The sequence below is a fragment of the Dasypus novemcinctus genome, chromosome 11 (assembly GCF_030445035.2).
Source record: "Dasypus novemcinctus isolate mDasNov1 chromosome 11, mDasNov1.1.hap2, whole genome shotgun sequence".
Taxonomy (NCBI): domain Eukaryota; kingdom Metazoa; phylum Chordata; class Mammalia; order Cingulata; family Dasypodidae; genus Dasypus; species Dasypus novemcinctus.
In genome coordinates this window covers 41,158,677-41,180,316 of record NC_080683.1, presented here as the reverse complement: position 1 = coordinate 41,180,316, position 21,640 = coordinate 41,158,677, and the positions used below count along the sequence as shown (strand labels likewise).

Genomic DNA, 21,640 nt, shown 5'->3' with positions numbered 1-21,640 from the left:
GGCCTTGTCTTGTCCTGGATTTATGCATGCTAGTGACTTAGGAGTTTCCTTGTTTATGTGAGTTTGAATACCCTCTCTTCTTTCCAGAAGACAAACCTTCTCCCTCTAGCTGATGTTCTACTGTGGGACTTAAATCATGTAAACCTTTGTTCCAAGCCATCTGCCTCAATTGTTAATTACACTGCTTAAATCATTCTTTCCTAGCTGGAACCAGTCCAGGAGCCTACAAAGGGAGTGCCAGGCACCTTCAAACTTCCCTGGATGAGGGGGGGTAGGTGATGAGCCTAGAAGGTTACCAGGAGCTTCCTCCATGGCTCCTCAGAATTTCACTTTCTTGACCTGCCCAGCCAATGCAGCCCTTCAGTTGTCTCTCCAGCTCTGAGAAAGTGTACAGTCTTCATTGCTTTTGTCTGGGACTGGTTGGAACAATGGTTCCCCTCCGAGCCAGCAATCCAAAGTCACTAATCAAAAGCGATGATTAGTGATGAGTCTATGCCCACCCTGGATCTTGTGGAAGGGGATTTTTATGTTCTTTTCTGGCACCAGCAATCTATGCCAAAGGCTAGACTTCACTCCAGTCTGCTGCAAGAGTGGGAGTGAGTGCTGCTAAGTTCCATGTGGAGAAAGCATTTTACTGGATTTTACTGTAATTTACCAGCCTCTTCCTGCTCTTCCTTGGATGCTGACCAGTGTTCTCCTGGACTCCAGAGTTTTGAAATAATTGGTTCCTGGAGCAATCTTTTCTGCAGTATTCCCACAATCAGCCACAGCTGTATTTCTTGAATAATAGATTTTGACAAGTTTAGGGTGTCAGGGTATTCTTTTTATGTAATTATAAACTTTTAGGATATTTTCTTATCTAAGAACTCTTAAATTTAAATAGGCAAATATATAAATAAATGCTAAGGCTTATAGCAGGCTATAAGCCTTACCAGTATACTGGTATAATAGAAACATAGTTATTGTTTGAATAGGAGTTGTTGTTTTTTTTAATTTTTAATTTAGAATATTTGACTTGTTTATAGTTTTATGGGAAAATGTTCTTTTCACCTTGAAGTTTCTAAAGCAAGTATTTTCATGAAATTACTATCTTTTACATTATATAGTTCTGGGCTCATGCTTAAATTAGTAGTCTTTGGATACTAGTGTGTTTTGTTTTTTTAATCTGTTGGGACAGCATTATACTTGTTTGGGTAAGCCTTTTAGAATTCATCCACCTACAATAGCAAAATATTACTAATAAAATCTTAAGGGGCTACTTATTAAATGTCCCATAAGAGCACAATATGGATAGCTGTATTTAATGCACATATTTTGTATCTGATAGCTTTAAATGTGACACCAATAATTAGAAAGGTGAAATCCATTTAATGGTTTTTCCCCTCTACTTTTAAAAGCTTTTTTTCACTTTTAGTGGATTATTTATGCATCAAGTGTAGGGTTTCCTTCCCCTACCACCAACCCCACCATTTCTCATTTACTTTGATGTCTGTTTAGTTCTGTTCATTTCTAGCCATTCCTGAGCCTAGATAATGTACCAGGTTTCTTCTTGATACCCTGCTTTCAGTAACATTATTTGTTTCTTGTTTCTTGTAGTGAAATTCACAAGAGTTTTTATCTGAAGCTGGCCTGTGCTAACTCTCAAAAGTAGAAATGATTTTTTTTTTTTAAACATTTACTCAGTAAGCTCTAGAATGTATTTCCTCCAAAAGGTCATTGCTGGACTCTCTTTAACTGTCTAGTGGTAGACATATATAAGTATTTAAGAAATAGTTCTTCAGACTATTCCACAATTGTAAATTCAGCCATGTTGAGTAAAAGTTTGCCACTTTTACTGGCTTTAATCTATCTCATCCTTGTTACTTAAAATAAATCTTCAAGTTGGCATTGGCATCCAATTAGGATGTTGTATCCTAATTTTGTAATGTGCACTTCATATTTCTAATGCATATATGTTTTCTCTAACTTCATTTCCACCTCAACTATTTTGAAGCATCTAAACTGATTATGGACTTTTTATAAGTTACAACTATTGGCAACTCCAGGATGCCATTGAGAGCTAATATTTGGCTTAAATAACAGAAGGTTCCCAGGTCTTTCTGTGGGCAGGCCTGCCTTTTTTATGTTAGAGGCATGTTGTAAGGCTGAATTTTTTCTTTTGATGTTTTTCTTAATGTAATGCATTATGGAGAATTTTAGCTAGATAATTTCTTTGCTTCCAGTTCTTTGTGAAATAATTTTTCAGATAAAAAAGAACTTTAAAGAATAGCTGTAGGTGTTCTATTAAAGTGTTTTGTGTGGCTAGCCAGTAACTTTGGATAGTGATATATACAGAATGTTGGGTGCTGATGCAAGGTACCCAAAATCTGTTGGCGTTTATAAAGGGTATTTATTTGGGGTAGAAACTTACAGTTACAAGGCCCTAAAGAGTCTAGGTCAAGGTACCACAAGAGGTACTTCCTCATCAAAAGTCTGTTGTCACATGTTGAAGCAAGATGGTGATGTTTGTGAGGGTTCATCCTTCCTGTTTCCTCTTAAGTCTCCGTGGGCCTGGCTTCTTCCTATCTCAGCTGTAGCCTGGAGGGCTCATTTCTTTCTGGGCTCAATTCCTCTGGTCTCTTCACAAGGTCAGTTGTAAACTATCAGACTAATGGCTCATCTCTTTTCCCTGGGTGTAGGATCAAAACTGACAAGTCCTCTCCTCTTCCATGTCTATGGAACTCTCTCTAGTCCTCTATGTATCTTCTTCTGTGTGAGTGTCCATTTGTATAGCCCACCAAGAGGGCAGTGATTCAACCCTAGGTCACCCCCTGTATCCAAGATGAGGTTATCTGGTAGAAGTGAGTGATAGTACTTAATGATTGTCCCACATTCCTTTGGGTCCCAAATGACTCTGTTTCTTTGGTTTCTACTTTGGGAAACAATAGTTTATAAAACATATCAAGGGCATAGTGGTTCTCAGAATGTAGGAGAAGGAAGGTTTCATAAACTAAGCTCACTTGACAGCACATCAAATACCTTGGAGACAAGATAGTGTGTAAAAGCCAAATACACTAATAGTACTTGAGTGCTGTTGTATATTTTGTACATTTTTGTGGTTTTAAAATAGTAACAGTAATACTTTGTTATTGCTATGAGATTTGGATAAGTAAAACTTTTGGAATAAAAGATGCTAAATTCCAATTATTCTTGGCTTTAAATTACCTTCAGACTTTATGTTTTTAGTTTTTTTTTCTAAGGTTGAACTCAAGCAGTTTTAGTTGGTGGGGAGTTTGTATAATGTAATACAGTATAACAAGAAAAAAATAGATAGCTGTAATTATTCTTGGCCCAATGAAGCATTGTTCTTAATTTGATCATCTTCAAACTTTTTAAACTTCTACTTTGTGTAAACGATCACTGAAGAAATAGCTCTTAGCTGAAGCTTTGATTATATACATATTCCTTTAAATTCTTGGATTATTGGTGAAAAATGGCCAAACATTGCATAGAAATCCTCCTTCCCGCATCCTATGCTTTCTCCTTCCTAAGTTCTAAGGGCTATTTATACTTTCTTTCACATTTTTCTATATACATGTATTTCTTTCAAGTTATTTTTTTGGATTGCATTGTGTTATTACTCTTGGTTTGCATATTGTTCTTTCTCTCCCATTCAGAAGTACTTCATGTATACCCATCTATACTAGTTCATACAGAGCTTTTCATTGTTTTTTTTTTTGTTGTTGTTGTTGTCTACATTATTCCATGTTATGAATGTATAATAATGCATTTTCCCATTTTAAAATATTTTAAACAGTGCTGCACACAATATTGCTGAGTAAAGGGCTTGGGCAAAGACCAACAAACATTACTTGATGCAGACTTGAATTTATAGGGAGGGAGGGTCAGCAGGTGCACAGGTTCTTATACTCCTGACTTTCTGCAAAGGAGTGGGCAGCTAGAAGCATCATGGGACTTTGCTTCAACAGAGGAACTTCACCATCCTTTTGTTCTGTCTTATAGGGCAAGCAGAAAGTAGCCTTGCAGGTAGAAAAACATTTTCGCTTGGGTGCCACATAGTCTGAGCTTTGGCATGGGGTGCTGGGATATTTCAGTTACTGAATATGTAGAGATGTTGCGGCCCTTTAGTTCCATGAAAAATTAAGATTCAGTGCATTTCCTTTAACTGTGTGGAAGGGAAGGCCCCCTTTGGGCTAGTTTATTGTTAGACAACCTAGTAAGAGTTCCTAAAGTACTGTTATTGGACAGTACTACTTGTCTTTCAAAAGTATCTATGTACTGATATTTTTAGGATAGATTACATCAAAGAATGTCTAGGTTATAGATTATGTTTCTTATTATTACTGGGTAAGTGGTAGTTTTTCTTCCACATTTTGCCACTATTTTAAATTTTGTCAATTAGATAAGTAAAAAGTTATTTTAATAGATTTTCATATTTTATACTATAGCCTAATATTTGCTTGGGTAAACTCCTCAGTGTTAGACTTTTTCCAACAGTTTTCCTGGCTCTTGCATATCTGTTCTTTTTCAGATGCCTTTTAGAGTAAACATGTCAAAATACTCTACCCTCTACTACATTGGGGCTTTTTTTTTTTAAGATTTATTTTTGTATTCCTCCCTCCCCCGGTTGTTTTGCACTCACTGTCTACTCTCTGTATGTGTTGCTTGTGTGCTCTCTGTGTCTGCTTGTGTCCTTTTTAGGAGGTACTAGGAACTGAACCCAGGACCTCCCATGTGGGAGAGTGGTGCCCAGTTGCTTGAGCCACCCCCGCTCCGCTCCCTGCTTATTGTGTCTCTCATTGTGTTTCCTTGTTTCATTACCTCATTGTGTCATCTTATTGTGTCAGCTCATTGCGCTAGCCCAGCATGTCAGCTCCCTGTCTTGCTTATCTTCTTTAGGAGGCACCGGGACTCAAACTTGGTATGTCCTGTGTGGTAGGCAGGCACCTAGCTGCTTGAGCACATCTGCTTTCCTACATGAGAATTTTGATTGACAATATAGGTTTTATAGATTGGAGGGCATTGGTATTTATAGTCTTTTCCTATGGGAACATGTGATTTTTCCATTTATTTAGATCTTCTATATCCTTCAATTAAGTTAGTTTTCTTTATATAGTTGATATAGTTAACATAATTTTTAAATTTAGCCTATTCTTAAGTTTGTTTATGGCCTTTTTTTAATTAGAGAATTTGTAGGTTCACAGAAAATCATGCAGAAAATATAGAGTATTCCACCCCCCCATTATTAACAGTTTGCTTTACAGTAGTACATTTGTTACAATTGATGAAAGACCATTATCATAATTATCTTTTGGGAAAATACTATTCATTGTTCATTGTATGTCAAAGTTATGTATCTGTAGAGGCAAGTTTGGATTTTCCACATTTTTTGTTAAGTATTTGTCAGTAAGAAATTCATAGATGCTCATTGCTAGAAATGTTCATAGGCCAAAAAATGAAGAAAAGAAAAACTAAAATATTTTAAACCAACTGAATGTTTATTCTTTTTCTTAAGAACCACTATAGTGGGATATTGATAATGATGTAAGCTCTGTTTACTGAAACCACCTGCCTTCTAATTTGAGCCTTTTTAACTTTGTAACAATAACCAGTCACTTAGACTCTCCAAGTTTAATTATTTACAAGTGTAAAATTTAGGGTATTGAACAGTGTGCTTAGTTCTAATTAATTAGTATACAGTTTTTTTTTCTGTTTGAAAGATTAATTTGAATTGTTATTTTCTAAATTTAAAATTTTAAAGAAAATTTTTGTGTGAAGAATGCAAAGGAGCTGTCGACTTTTCTTTTAGTTCTTTTTTCTATATATAATACATACAGCAGATAGGTTCTTTCTAAAACACAAATCAGGTTTTTCCTCTCTGCATAAAATTCATCAGTAGTTTCCATTGCTCTTAGTACAAAGTCCAAAATACTTAGGCTGAGTCACCAACATATGATATGCCCTTCCTCTCCCTCCCTTACAACTACCTTTTCTTATCTTTTCAAAAGTTCTAGATAATCTATATTTAGCTTCTTGCAACTTTTCAAGCCCTTCATGCATGTGCCTTTTTTCTCATCCTTCCTTCCTACCATTTTCCCATCTCTTCCCTGATAACTTCCTCTGTTCCTTCAGGTCTCAGTTTAGAGTTTTTGGAAAACCATCCCTAATCTGTAGTCAGTTATGTACCTCCTGTTCATGTGTTTCCCTGGAACTGGGAGTTTGAGCCATGACTTTATCAACTGTCATCTTATTTCAAGCATTGACTTATTGAAAATTATCTACTTGTCTGGCTCTCACCTCTTAAAGGTATGGACCATACTATGTTTCTTTTGATGTTACATTTTAAAAGTGATATTTAGCCATTTTAAAACCTAAATAGAAATATTAAGCAAATTTTAAAATTAGCCTATTCTTTAATTTGTTTAAGAATGTTGCATTAATATTTCCATTGTTTTCCTTTTTTATTTTAGGATTGGGCTAATGCTAATGTCAGCACACAGATTGAGGACACTGTATTATACGGTTACTATAGTAAGTATTTTTCAATCTCTTTTCCTATTTGGGTTGCTAAACAAAACGTAGAATAAAACTAAGATAACTTTTAATTTTGACTCCAAAAAGGAGGTTACTGTTTTCTATGCCAGAAATAAATAATTCAGCAGTCATTTTTACAACTCTGAAACTTCTTTAACTTTGCTTCATTTAGTTTCATGGGTTCTACTTCTTTTGGTGGTTCATTCAAGTTACTTTAAATCTCAGGTTTCTTCCTTTATTACCATTACCAGTTTCTCAAACTTAATCTCTGGATTTAAAATTAAAATTAAAAATTAGAATTTTCAACTTTATTGGACTCTGAAGAGTCAGTTTAATCCAGGGGATGGTTTGTTGTTTGGTGGTTGATTGGTTCTTACCTTCTCTCCCACCTCTCTTCCTATCTTCTCCAACATTAGATTATATAAAAGCTTTGACCATCTAGATTTTCCCAAAATTTTCTCTTTGAGTAAAAAGGACACTAATGCCTTTCTGGAAGGGTGTAAGTGCTGAGTTGGGAAAGAGATGTCATTTTTTAGAAATTAAATAAGATATTAAAATTTCATTAGGACATTAAATTGAGAACTGAAAATATCTATGGAAGTTTGTATCATTGAAATAATTTTCAAGGTTTTCATTGGGTTTTAATTCAGCTGCTTTGGCTCTAACCTCTGTTGCCTTTTCTCCTGATCTAAAATATAGATGAAATTCTGTCATTTTTGCAGATTTAAACAAAAATGATACTTATGTAGAATTTAATATTTTTATAAATAGCACTCTGAAATAGCCATCTCCTTTAATGAAAATGTTTTAGGAATGTTAACACCTTCAAATTATCGATTGAACTTTCACCTCACTCGTGAGGCAGTTTTTAGACATGGGGTAGACAAGCATTTCCCAAAGCATTTTTTAAAATCAGTATGCACCCCATAAAATATGCTAAAAAAAAAGCAATTGCAGAAGGAGGAATCTGTGGTCAAATTCATTCAGGAAACAGTTGATTTCATTTGACAAATTAAATAGTTTTTTTAAAATGGTAAAGTATGCTGAACCTAAACATTTTCAGGATGGTGATTCTGTTGCTCCTCCTTTTGCTTTTTCCTTCTTTGCCATATACTCCCAGCTGAGATATTCTGGGAATGAGAAACATTTGAAGAAGAAGAAAAAGATTAAGACAGCCATGGTAGTAGGACAGAAATGGTAACTTTCATAATTAAAGAATAGTGTTCATAGTATAATGGAATATTAGAGGTCAGGGCTCACCTGGTACAAACTCCCACTTAGTCTATCTATCTTCTAAACACCATTGCTCTTGTGCTTTGCCAGGGGAATTTAAAGAATTACAGGACTTGGTGATTGATTGGATGTTGGGAAGAAAGCAGAGTGAGAAGGAAAAGTGATGGTGTTTTGAGCTTAGATAACAAGAGAACAGTATTAGAAATGAAGAAATTGTGAGGACCTGGGTGCTTAGAAAGTCAGTTTGGTTGAGTTACAGCTAATTTTAGGGCACCTTAAATTGGCTAAGTGCAAAGTTTCAGGTGTTTGCCCAAAGTTCACGAAGTTGAATGTGTCCTAGTTGGAGAGACAAAGTTGTTAAGTCTTGTTTCTTTAAGCAGCTCACAGCTAAGAAGAAAAACTGGCCAATTATCTAAAAATGAGCTTTATAAATATTACTTATTTGTTAGTTTTTTTTCCCTGAGTGAAATTGTATTCTATGACAAAAATGGCTAGTTACCTCTGTTGTATAATAAAGAGTTTGGCTGGTCTTTGTCCCAGATTCCTGGGAGTTACTCTGTAAATCTTTGGAGTTTATGTGATAGAAATATCTTTTCTTATTTGTGGTGGCTCTCTCAGTTTATGCTAAGTTTATGCTAAGGAGATAATTCAGACTAAGGAAATAATTCAGATTGGGGCCACTGTACAGGTGGTCTTAGAAAAACAGGCTAGCTACACCAGAAAGAACAACCATGTGATGAAAAGGTTGGGATTTTGAGCTACTTCATATCAGCTCAAGCTCCACAAGGGGCAAGGGGCTGGAGGTTGAGTTCAACCATATTATGCCTAATAATAAAACCCCAATAAAAATTCTGAACATCCAAGCTTGGGAGAACATCCATTGGTAATATACATCACTGCGCTGGGAGGGTGACACAACCTGAATCTGTAGGGAGAGGACATGGAAGTTTGCCAGGCCCTCCTCTGTGTATTTCCTTCGGCTCCTTCTTAGTTGAAATAATAAAACTGTAATCATACATGTAGTGTTTTCTTGAGTTATGTAAGTCAGTCTAGTAAATATGGAACCTGGGGATGTGGTGGGAAACCCTGAATTGGTAGCCAATGCTCAGAAGTGTAGATTGCCTTGAAATTCTGGAACTTATGATTGGTGTCTAGGGGCTGTCCTGTGGGGTTTTGCTCTTAACCTATGGAGTCTGACCAAACTCTGGGCGGGTAGAGCCAGAATTGTATTACAGTTGGTGTCACAGGTTATTGTAGCTTGCAATTTAGATAGTACAACTGCTTTTCTTTGAGATGACTATTTACTTCAGATGTCAGTAAGCTTTATGTGTATGTCCCTTTTGTTCACACAGAATTTTTAAAAGATGTGTACTTAAGGGTAGATTTAAGGGACTTTGCTGATAAAAGTGTTTCCCTATTTCTAAGAGTGCTTGCTGGTGAAAAATACAATGACTGCTGGTATAGTTTGATTCCACTGCCTTGATTTCTTACAAAGAGACAACAGTTTTATCCAATATTCTTTTTGTACCATTAGTGTACATACCAACATAGAAGAAAGACAAATAATATCTTTGGTAATGTTATGGAAATAGTCTTCCTGTGTGGAGGCCCTGAAAACTTCTCTGTATTATGTATTCTAGAGGTCTGGAAACTACACTTTTGAGAATCTTCTGTTTCATTAATTGAATTTTGGGTATTTTTTTTTTTCCTTGGAAGTTTGCAGAAGTTAGCCTGACTGCTGCTTGTCTTTACTGAATGGTCCCAGCTCTTGATTAGTTATTCACAGCCCTCAGGTAACTGAAGCTAACAGCTTCCTAGAGCTTGTTGACGGATAAGAGGATAAAATTGATTATCTCTGCCCCTTGTCTTATACTCAGAGGAACCCTATACTCAGAAGCCAGCTCAGTTGAGGATGCTGTGCCCACCTGAGAAACTTGAACAGCTCGTTCGTTTTTTCCTTTTCAACATGTTAGTTTATATCTTCATCTAGCTCTTCAAGCATCTTAGTTATATATGTATTTTTTAAATGCCCTGTCTGGACTCTTAAGTTCTCAATTCTGTTGTAATCTCTCATGTTTGAGCCTAAGTATTCCTTTGTCTCTTATGTATGAAACTTTTATCTGCCTTCTGCTTTTATCTTTCAAATCTATTCTTATCTTAAATTCTTACCTTTATTGTAATATATGGTGTTTATTTCCATGTTTTCTCTAACCATACTATAAATTTTTAATTTCAATTCTTTGACCATATACTTTCGTTTCTTTTAAGTGAATTTTCCTTTTGTTTAATGTTTTTTCCTAAATTCTTGTTTTGTTTTTGTATGCATGCAGGGGTTGTAGAAATGTGGATAGTCTAAATCATAAGCAGGAATTATTGGAGACTATTAAAAATAATCTTCTGTAGTTGTTCTGTCAATTCCTGCCAGACACTCTTTTTCTTCAAAGTGTGACACTGCTTCCTTGGCTGTCATTTTGTGGCTAGATATAAGTTGAATTATACAATATGTATTCTTTGTGTCAGGCTCCTTTCGTCCTCAGCATTATGTTAGAGATTAATCTATTTTGTTGAACCAGTACTTCATTGGCTCTCATTGATATATAATATTCCATTCATTAACATACTATAGTTTACCTAACCATTTCTGCTACTAATTATCAGTTGGGGTTTTCATAGTTTTTGTCTGTTTTAAATACTGCTGCTATAAAAATTCTTGTATATTTTTGTGTATTTCAAATAGTGTGGCTATGTAGATTCTTGTATGTATATACATTAAAAATAAAAAAAGAATCATTCACTGCATTGTATTCCATTGTTTGGCTTCACTGTAACTTTGCCAGACAATCCCAGAGTAATAAGTATTTAATAAATTCTTATTTTTTGCTGTTAATCAATTTTGTTTTGAAAATAGGGTAGTGTGCATATGTTTAGATGAATTAAGTTACAGAAATAAGGAAGAATAAGATAAACTAAGAGTTTTTCAAATTCTATTTCTCTCTCAGGACCTTTTAGAGCACTTGAGAAAGATTTTAGGAAATATCTCCTCACTTGCTGTTGGTAAATTGCTGACCATTTGTACCAGGAGTCTTTACTGTGTATTTACAACCTCCTAGTGCCTAATTTAAGAAGAGTGCTGTGGAGTATTGAAGTGTAACTTCTCTGTGATTTCTCTTGGTACATGGTGATAAAATACTACTTATTTGTGTTGGTTTGAGTCTTTTCTCAACCCCCAAAAATCCTGTTCTTAAAGCAAACCCATTCTGTGCCTTTAAACCCTTTGTAGATGGGACCTTTTGATTAGATTGCAGGATCCAGAGTGGTTCTATATCCTTTTATTGGAGTCCTACATGAAAGGAGGAGAGGGGAGAGAAAGTGAGTTGCCATTTTGTCCAACCATGTGAGAAAGGACTCCTGTATTGCCTGTAGCCACAGAAAGACAGAGAAATCCCTCAGAGGCTGAGAAGAGAGGCTGAGGCTAGAATCAGCAAAGCTGAAGGAAGGAGACTGGAAGAGAGGGGAGAGAGGAGCTATATGCCTGATTGCCCACAGCTGAGCCTGGGAGAAAGTGAGCCTGGAGGGAAAGGCAGAGACCAGCCACCATTTTGCCTTGCCATGTGGCAGGAGTCCAGGAGTGCCAGCAACTGACCTTTGTTGGGACAGCAGCTCTGATGATAACTTGATTTGGACATAGTCACAGCCTCAGAACTGTAAAATTTTAACTTAATAAAATCACTGTTGTAAAATCAACCCATCTCTGGTGTTTTGTATTGGCAGCCTTTAGCAAACTAAAATGGCACTTCACAGTATTATGAGTGCAAGGCATGTGGTAAATGCTAAACAGGTGTTACTTGCTGTTGTTTATTCAACTCAGATATTAGAACAAAAGGAATAAGCATTCTCTGAGAAATTAGTGCAATGAAAGAATTGAGCTAGCATCTCACCAAATGTACATTTTTTGACACTTTATTGTTTCCAAAAAAATCTCTAATATATTTCAGTGCTTTTCTAGATGAGGTAAAAAGTCTCAGACTAATTTTGGCGATTTTTTAAAAAATTCATGTTTGTAAAGTGTTTTTAAAATAAAATATTGTCTCTCTGTCTGTCTCTGTCTCTGTCTCTCTCTCACACACACACACACATTCCCCATTACTTAAAAATGAATTTTTAATCACTGAAGGAAATTTTCTAAATGGTTTCTGGTTAGGTTTACTCAAGAGAATCTCTGGATAAAGACTTCTTGAGACCTATTAGTAGTTAAAGAATTTGTTTCCAAGTAGAACCAAGGAAAACAAGAATAGCAATAGGTACCCTAGAGGACTTACTGTTAGTGTGACTTTTATGTTTTGTCTCTAAGCAAATTGCTATATTGTCACATTAATGTCATAAATCTTCCTTAACACTCCAGGTTTTGAAGAGAGACACATGTGCTCTTGGTATTCCTTCTCACTTCCTGCTTATGCCTTTTGAATTTTCTTTGCTGGTTCTTTCTCTTTTTCCTTACCCTTTGTGATGCTTATGTGCTTCAGTATTCAATATTTAGACCTGTTCTCTATCTCAGTTAATCACTTGGTGATCTCATACTGTTTCTTGACTTTAAATACCATTTATTTGCAAAATGCCCCAGATTTAAATCTTTCTGTAAACTTGCCTTCAATTTCATATGCCTGTTTCCAACTGTCAGCTTGACAGTTTTTATTGGGAAGATAAAGACCTCACAAATTTAACATTTCCAAAACAATTGGCCTTTAACCTGTTATATCCCTTAACTTTTTTCTAACTAGATAGCAACTGGAAGGAGTTGTTCATGTAAAGAAACCATGAAATCATCCTTGACTTAGAAGTATTTATCCTTATTAACTGCAGGACATTGGGCAGTGATAGTGGTAGTTTATGGTATTTTTGGCTATCCTTGCAACACTTCCTCCTTCCCCTCCAGCTTGGTCATTGCAGAAGTTCTGCTGGGGCAGGACTGACCAAGAGTACCAGCAGCTGTGCTGCTATGGTCATAGGTAGCTTACCAGGTTGGGAGTGGTGGGTGGTACTCATATTCAGTGGTGGGATTGGTGGAAGTGACAATTTTGTAGTTGCATGAATGGAGAAAACCATTTCTACTACCATGGGATTGCAGTTATGTTTAGGACAAGCATATTCCTGGCTGAGGCTGCACACATGTGAGTTGGAGAATGGAGAGGGTACAAGCTAGTCACATAGTCCTGGCTGACTCTAGTGACTGTGTGTGTGTGTGTGTGTGTGTGTGTATGTGTATGTGCATAAGAGACCAGAAAGGGCCCAGGAGAAAGTAAAAGCCAGAGCAGACTTAGAAATGTCCTGAACTTTTAATGTACTCTCCTATCAATACACAGATCCATTGGCAAGGGTTGGAGACGTTATTGGTTCTAGGTGTTTGAACTAAATTTCTTTCTGATCATTAACTGACCATTAAGCTATACAGACAAAATTTCTTTCTGATCATTAACTGACCATTAAGCTATACAGACAAAGGAGTGGTTCATAGGAAGCCAAGCTTAAAAATAAAAACAAGAATTAAATAAATAAAAAAAACTGAGTAGAGACATCTGCAGCTGTACACGATGAGGGAATCAGATTTCACAGATAAAGCTTTGACAAGTTACTGAACAAAGTAATAAGCAAAAAAGTGGCAACATCAATCTTTAGGGATAATTATCAAAATCTAGAGTTGCTACAATATATTATCTACAATTTCCAGTTTTCAACAAAATTGGGAAGTGTGAAAAGAAATAGGGAAATGCAGTCCTTAGAAATAGTATTCTTAGTTGTTGGATTTAGCAGATAAAGACTTCAAAGCAGTCTATTGCAAATCAGTTAAAAGAAATAAAGGAAACAATTTAAAAGAATTAAAGGGAAAGTTTGACAAATAGAGATTTTTCAGTAAGGAGATAGGAATGATTTAAAAAAGAAAGAACCAAATCGAAATTCTGGAATTGAAAAGTCTGGGATTAAAACTCAAATGAAAACTTCACTAGAGGGGCTCAGTAGTCTCTTTGAGAGGGCAGATGAAAGAATTAGTGAATGTGGAAATAAATAGTCTAATCTGAAAATGAGAGGGAAGAAGTGATAGGAGAAAAATCAACAAAACCTTAAATATCTCTGAGTCATGTGGGAGGGGGAGAGGGTGGGTTGTATGGGAATCCCTTATACTTTAGATTTAACTTTTTTGTAATCTAAAACTTCTCTAAACATAAAGTTTATAATGATTAAAAATATATTGAAAAAATAAAAGCTCTGTGGGTGAATGTTAAGCATACCAACATGTGTAATGTGAATCACAGAAGAATAGGACAGAGAGAAAAGGGCAAAACAATTTTTTTGAAGAAATTATGGTAAAAAAGATAATTTACACATCTAAGAAGCACAGTGAAACTAAAGGAGGAGAAATACAAACCCCGACATATTATTGTCATACTGTCGAAAGAAAATCAAAGAGAAAATTTGAAAGCAGCAAAAGAAAAAAGGCTTATTGTGTACATGGGAGTTAACTTCTAATGTGAAATAATGAACACTGGAAGACACTAGAGTGACACATTTAAAGTGCTGAAGGGAAAAAAAAAAGGTCAACTAGGTATTCTATATCCAGTAAAACTATCCACAAAAAGCAAAGGTGAAATAGACATTCCAGGATAATGCCTGAGAGAATCCATTGCTGGAAGACCTACATGCCTTACAAGAAATAGTAAAGTAAGTACTTCAGTTTGAAAGGAAATGACACCAAATAATAATTTAGATCCACAGGAAGAAATGAAGAGCATCATAGATGATTGCAAATATAAATGATAAATGATTAATATAAAGACTCTTATTTTTCTCTTACCTTTTTTATAAGACATCTGGTTTTATAAAGTAATAATTATAACACTATAGTGTTGGGTTTATAACATGTAGATATATGTGACAACAGTAACACAATGGAGAAGAGAGTAAATGGAACTATGTTGGACCACAGTTTCTATAGTTTACTTGGATTGCATGAGTATTAATCTAAAGTAGAGTGATAAATTGAGGTGTGTGATGTAGTTCCTATAGTGCCACTAAAAAAGAAAATCATTTAAAAAATATATAGTAGGGAGATCAAATATGAAAGTGAGAGGCGCTCGATAGACCCACTACCAGTGAAACGGGTGAAAATTTTTAAAAATCTACAATTTAAAGTCCATGGAAATGGTCTATGGGCATACAGCAAATGAAGAAACACCTATTAAAAAAGCTATGAAAATTCAGTAAGAAAAGTGATGGTCTGCATAATGTGAACTAAGACCGCTATGCCCTCTCCCTTCTTGGCTCATTGAGGCAGAATGTTCATTCTAGACTGGTGCAGCCAAACACACAGGGCTCCCTCTCTTGCTAGCTTTCACGTTGGAGGTTCTCCTTCCTAGGAGGAGCAGGACTACAGCATTTGTCATCCTGGTCATGTCAGCAGGTTGCTAAGGGTAAGTTTCAGGTAAGTTTCTGGAGTTGAGACCTGGTAGGGGGGGAGTCCCCTTCTGCCTAGCTCTCAACTCATGGAATGGAGGCTCTAATTTGGTTATGGTTGCGCTAAGAACACTGAGACCCTGATCTACTTCCTCTGGCCTGTAAGGTTACCTGTAAGGCAAGCTGGAATGTTCTCTAACAACTGCCAAACTCCTTCCAAGTCCTCAACTCTTAAGTTTTGATGTCAGTCAAAGAGATGTGTGCTATTGTCCCCACCCCCAGCTTTAGAGTCCTGGCTCAGAGATATTTGGGAGGGAAGGGGAGTGGTAGTGCAGAGAAACTGACTGTAAAACACATAGCTCCTAATGTCCTATCAGAGGAACTGACTTCATTTAAAACAGAACATAGAGACTTCAGGATTAAGAATGCACTCAAAATAATAGAGACTGGTGAAAGATTCATAAATTCAAGAAAATATAGGCTAAACTGTAGGCTGGCTAGCTTGCAGGAGAGAATGAGAAAGACATAGCTGGGAAGAGCTCTCCTGAGTAAAAAATTGTCACACATTGACTTGAAGAACTATTTAAAGGGGCCTGAATTTAGTTGAATTTGATTTCTCTAGTCTGTAGAGCAGTTTATACACCAGGGCATTATTGAAAATATTTGGCAGTTCATGGAGTTTAACAACTGAGTGGGGTCAGGGAAAGAGAAGTGAGCCCCACCGAAACCACTGTCATCCCAGAGTGACTGTGGGCATACCCAAACCTGTACCCTCCTGAGGAGAAACATCAGACACTTAACAACTTGAGGGGAATGTGGAAATAGATTTCAGAAAAATATTCCAGCTTGTCATTAAATTAATAAGCAAATAAGATTAATAATTATATTATTTGAAATGTCTAGTTCCCTGCAAAAAAAAAAAATTGAGGCTGAAAGTAAGACCTATACTCTAGGAAAGGACACACTTTCATAATAAAAACACTCAGAGGGAGGGAACTTTCTCATCTTAATAGCATATAGCACAAAGTCACAGCTAATTTCAAACTTAATTGTAAATGACTGGATGTTATCCCCCTAAGATCAGGACCACAGCACGAGTGGCATCTGTTTTCGCCTCCTCTGTTCAACCTTGGACTGGAGGTTTTAGCCAGAGCATTTAGGAAGGAAGGAAACAAAAAAGGCATCCAGATTTGAAATGAAGTAGTAAAAGTCTCTCTATTCATAGATGACATGATCTTGTATATAGAAACTCTTAAGGAACCCAGTAAAAAAAATTTACTCTTAGAACTATTAAACAAGACAGCAAGATTGCAGGATACATCATCAATATACACTCAAAATAGCATCACAAAGAATAACAGATGTAAAATTTATACTCTGGAAACTACAGAACATTGTTGAAAGAAATACAGGATGATCTAAATATATGTACAGACATCCTATATTCATCAGTTGGAAGACTTAACATTGTTAATTTGGCAATTCTCCCCAATGTGATCTAAAAATTCAGTGTAGGTCCCTATCAGGATTTCAGCTGACTTCTTTGTACAAATTGATAAACTGATTCTAAAATGTATAGAGAATTGTAAGGGACCCATTATAGCCAAAATAATCTTGGAAAAGAACAAAGTAGGAGGACTTAATGTTTCTGATTTCAAATGTTACTCCCAGGCAATGGCAATCAAGACAATGTACTGGCTCAAGTGTAGACATACAGATGAATGACATCGAATGAGTCCAGAAATAAATCCATGTTTCTGTGGTCAACCAATTAACTCAAAATGCTCAAAGATCTAAATGTATTAGATAAAATTGTAAAACTCCTAGGAAAAAACACAAGGGGATAAATCTTCATGACCTTTTATTTTGCAAAATATTCCTAGAAGAAACACCAAAATCCTGAGGAACAAAAGAAAAAAATAGATCATCTGGAAATCTAAAACTTTCGTTCTTCAAAGGACTGCCATCAATAAAGTGAAAAGACAGTCCACAGAATAGAAAATATTTGCAAATCATGTGATTGATAAGGTATTAGAATCCAGAATATATAAAAAACTCTTAGAACTCAATAATTAAGAAGCAAATACCAAATTAACAAGTGGGCAAAGGATCTGAATACAGATATACCTCATTTTATTGAGCTTCGCTTTGTTGTGCTCACAGATACTGAGTTTTTTTTACAAATTGGAGGTTTTGGCAATCCTGTCTCAAGTAAGTCAGTTGGTGCCATTTTTCTAATAGCAAGTGCTCACTTCATGTCTCTATGTCACATTTTAATTAAGGTATGTACATTGTTGTTTTAGACACAGTGTTGTTGTGTACTTAATAGACTACAGTATGGTGTAGACATAACTTTTATATGCACTTGGAAACCAAAAAATTTATGTGACTTGCTTTATTGCAATATTCATTTCATTGTGGAACTGAACCCACAATACTTCTAAAGTATGCCTGTAGGCATTTCTCCGTAGAAAATATACAAATAGCCAATGAGCACATGAAAAGATGGTCAACCTCATTAGTCTTCAGGGAAACACAGATCAAAGCCACAATGAGATATCAGTTCACATCTACTAGGATGATTAGAGTAAAATTTGATGACAACATCTGTTGGTGAGGACTTGACAGAACTAAAAACTTGCATACATTTCTCTTATGAATATAAAAAGGTACGGTCACTTTAGGTAACAGCCTGGCAGTTCCTCATATGATTAAACATTGAGCTATCATATGATTCAGCAATTTTACTTCTAGTTATATACCCAAGAGAAATGAAAACATAAGTCCACATGGGGAATTGTGCAAGTTGTACAAATATTTATAGAGGAATTATTTGTAATTGCCAAAAGTTGGAAATAACTCAAATGTTCATAAACTGATGAACATAAATGATATATGGATATAGTTACATATTTGGCAATACAAAGGAATGAAGTAATGATACATCTATAACATGGTTGAACCTCAAAAACATTATGCTAAGTGATTAAAGCCAGTAACAAAAGTCCACATTTTACATGATTCCATTCATCTGACATGTCCAGAATAGGGAAATTGATAGATACAGAAAGAATGTTAATCATAGCTTTGGGCCTTAGGAAAATGGAGTTAGTGGGGTGATAGCTAAAGTGTACAGGGTGAAGATGTTTTGAAATTGACTGTGGAGATGGTTGTACATATTTGAGCATATATTGAAAACCATTGAATTGTTTAGTTGAATTGTATGGTATGTAGGGTATATTTCTTTAAAGCTGTTGAAAATATACGATAAAATTAACCAGCTATTAATATGATTAACTATTAAGGATGGAACACAGGAACAAAAAAGACAGGAGACATACAGTAAAGAAAATGCAAAGTGCCCAGAGTAAATACAGCCATACCAATAATTATATCAAAGGTAAATGGTCTAAACATTCCATTTGAAAGACAATTGTTTTTTTAGAGGAGATTAGGAAATCAAGATCCACCTATACTTTCTGTAAAAGATACACCTAGATTCAAAGACAGAAATATTTTGAAAATAAAAGATTAGAAAAAGAGATGCCAAGTAAATAATAGCTATATCAGCTATAGAAGCAATATTAATATCAGATAAAATAAACTTTAAGAGAAATTTCACTAGAGGCAAAGAGGGATATTTCATAATGGTAAAAGGACTAATGCATTTAATGGATAGAACAATTATAATTGTATATGTACCTAATAACAGAGCTTCAAACTGCATGAACCTGAAACAGAATTGAGAAGAGTAGAAGATAATCCAACAGTAATAATTGGAGATTTGTGTCCCCATTTCACTATATTGTTAGAATATTTAGACAGAAAATCAGCAAGGGTAAACAAGACGTAATATTTAACCAACTTTACCAAGTGATAAATACAAAACATTTACACAATGACTTCATAATACAACTTGTTTCAAGCACTCATGGAACACTCTTCAAGATAGACCATATGTTAGACCATAAACTAATTTTTGGCAAATTTAAAAGGACTGGAAATAAACATATAGATGTATTTTCCAACCACAGTAGAATTAAATTAGAAATCAACAACAGAAAGTAAACTGGGAAACCCACCAGTATTTGGAAATTCAACAGTACACTGCTAAGTACATGGGACAACATACAATCATGAAGGAAATTGGAAAATATGTTGAACTGAATGTATATTGAAGCAAAAAATAAAATTCATGGCACATAGCCACAGTAGTGCTTAGTGAATAATTTGTAGCTTTATGATCCGATATTAGAAAATCAAATACCTAAGCTTCTACCTTAAGAAACCAGAAAAAGAAGAGCAAAGTGAACCCTAAGCAAGCAGAAGAAAGGAAATTATAAATATTAGCAGAAATCAATGAAATAGAAAAATAATACAGGAAAATCAATGAAATGAAAAGTAGGTTCTCTGATAAAAATCAACAAAATTGACAAATCCTTAGCTAGACTGAAAAGAGAGAAAGACACAAATTATAAATTAGGGAATGAAAGCAGGGCTATCATTACTAATCTACCAGAAATTAAAAGAATTTTAAGAGAATATTATGAATAACTTTGTAAGTTAAATGAAGTAGACAAATTTTTAGAAAGACACTGTTTTAGTTTCCTAGCTGCCACAACAAATACCATGCAGTGAGCTTGCTAAAACCATGTGAATTATTGGCTCACATTTCTGATGTGAGGAGAAGTCCAAAATCAAGGTATCAACCGTGCAATGTTCTCTCTCAGAAAACTGTGGCATTTTGGCTGCTAGTGATCCTTGGTCTTTCACTTTTCTGTCATATAACAGATCCTTGGTCTTTCACTTTTCTGTCATATAGCAGTGCACATGGCAGCCCCTCCTGCCATCTCTTTTCTTTTCCACCTTCCTTTGACTTTCAGCTTCTGGCTGTTCCCTGTGTCTTTTTCTGTGACCTTCCTGATAAGGTCCTCAGTAATAGAATTAACATTCATTCTGATTCAGCTGGGTCATACCTTGACTTAAGTAACCTCATCAAAAGGACCTATTTACAAGAGTTTCTATCTAGAGGAATGGATTAAGAACACTGTTTTCTGGGGGTACATAGCTCCAAACCACTGCAGACACAAATTACCAAAACTGAATGAAGGAGAAATAGAAAAATCTGAATAGTCCTATAACCAAGAAAATTGGATTCTTTATTTAAAATATTCCCATAAAAACAATAAAAAGGAAAACTCCCATAATAAAAACCCCACATCCAGATTTTTTCATTGGTGAATTATATCATCAATTTAAAGAAGAAATTATACTAATGCTTTACAAAACCTTTTAGAAAGTAGAGGAAGAAGGAATATTCCCAACTGATTTTTGTGGCCATTACTACCTTGATTCCAAAACCAGACAAAGCAACATAAGAAAAGTAAATCGTGAACTAATATCACTCATGAATATAGCCACAGTAATCCTTAACAAAATTTTCGGAAACTAAATGAGAATCATATCAGAAAGATTATATTCTTTGACAAAATTTGATTCATTCCAGGAATGCAAGATAGGTTTACTATCCAAAAACCAATTGATGTGATACACTGTAATAGAAGAAGAGATAAAAACCATACAATTATCTTAGCAGATTCAGAAAAACATTTTACAAAATCTGGAATCCATTGCTGATTAAAAACTCAAACTTTATAGAAGAGCACTGTGAAAAACCTACAGATAATATACTTAATCATGAGAGAAGGAATACTTTTCTTGTAAGATGGGGAATAATGTAAGAATATCTGCTCTCACTACTGCTATTCAGTATTGAACTGAGGGTTTTAGCTAGTGTAGTAAGCATCCTCCACTCCTTCCTCCCAATTGAGGGCATGCAAATTGGAAAGGAAGAATTAAAACTATTATTTTTGTAGCTGTCATAAGATTCTATAGGTAACAAATACCATGAAATTTATGTAAAAACAATTATAGGTTGGTGCAAAAGGAATTGTGATTTTGGACCATGAATTTTAAATCATAACTAACCTCAAACACATCTTTATTAATCAAATTAGGGACCATTGCAATCAACATGTTTTGCCAACGAGAAATGCTTGTAGTGTAAAAATTCTGTGTTTTGAGATTCGATGAACTCTTGGAAAGCATTTTATGCATCCTGCTTGTTGTGGAAGCGTTTTCCCTGCAAAAAGTTGTCAAGATTCTTGAAGAAGTGATTGTCGGTTAGCAAGATTTCAGGTGAATATGGTGGATGAGACAAAACTTCGTATTCCAATTCATTCAACTTTTGAAGCATAGGTTGTGTGATGTGCGGTCAAGTGTTGTGGAGAATTGTGTCCTTTCTATTGACCAGTGCTGTCTGTAGGCATTGCAGTTTTTGGTGCATCTCATCGATTTGCTGAGCATACATATGCCTCAGATGTAATGGTTTCCCCAGAATTCAGAAAACTCTAGTGGTTCAGACTGG

General features: G+C 35.3%; 1 protein-coding gene across 2 annotated transcripts in view; it reads left to right on the top strand.

Annotated features, from left to right (window-relative positions):
- The window catches only part of LMBRD1 (LMBR1 domain containing 1), a 202,519-nt gene that overhangs the window by 33,146 nt on the left and 147,733 nt on the right, over window positions 1-21,640 (top strand). For both annotated transcript variants that reach the window (XM_058306941.1, XM_071218535.1), the window contains exon 3: window positions 6,471-6,531. In XM_058306941.1, the coding sequence (XP_058162924.1) occupies window positions 6,471-6,531 (61 nt within the window). The remainder of the gene's footprint in view (window positions 1-6,470; window positions 6,532-21,640) is intronic.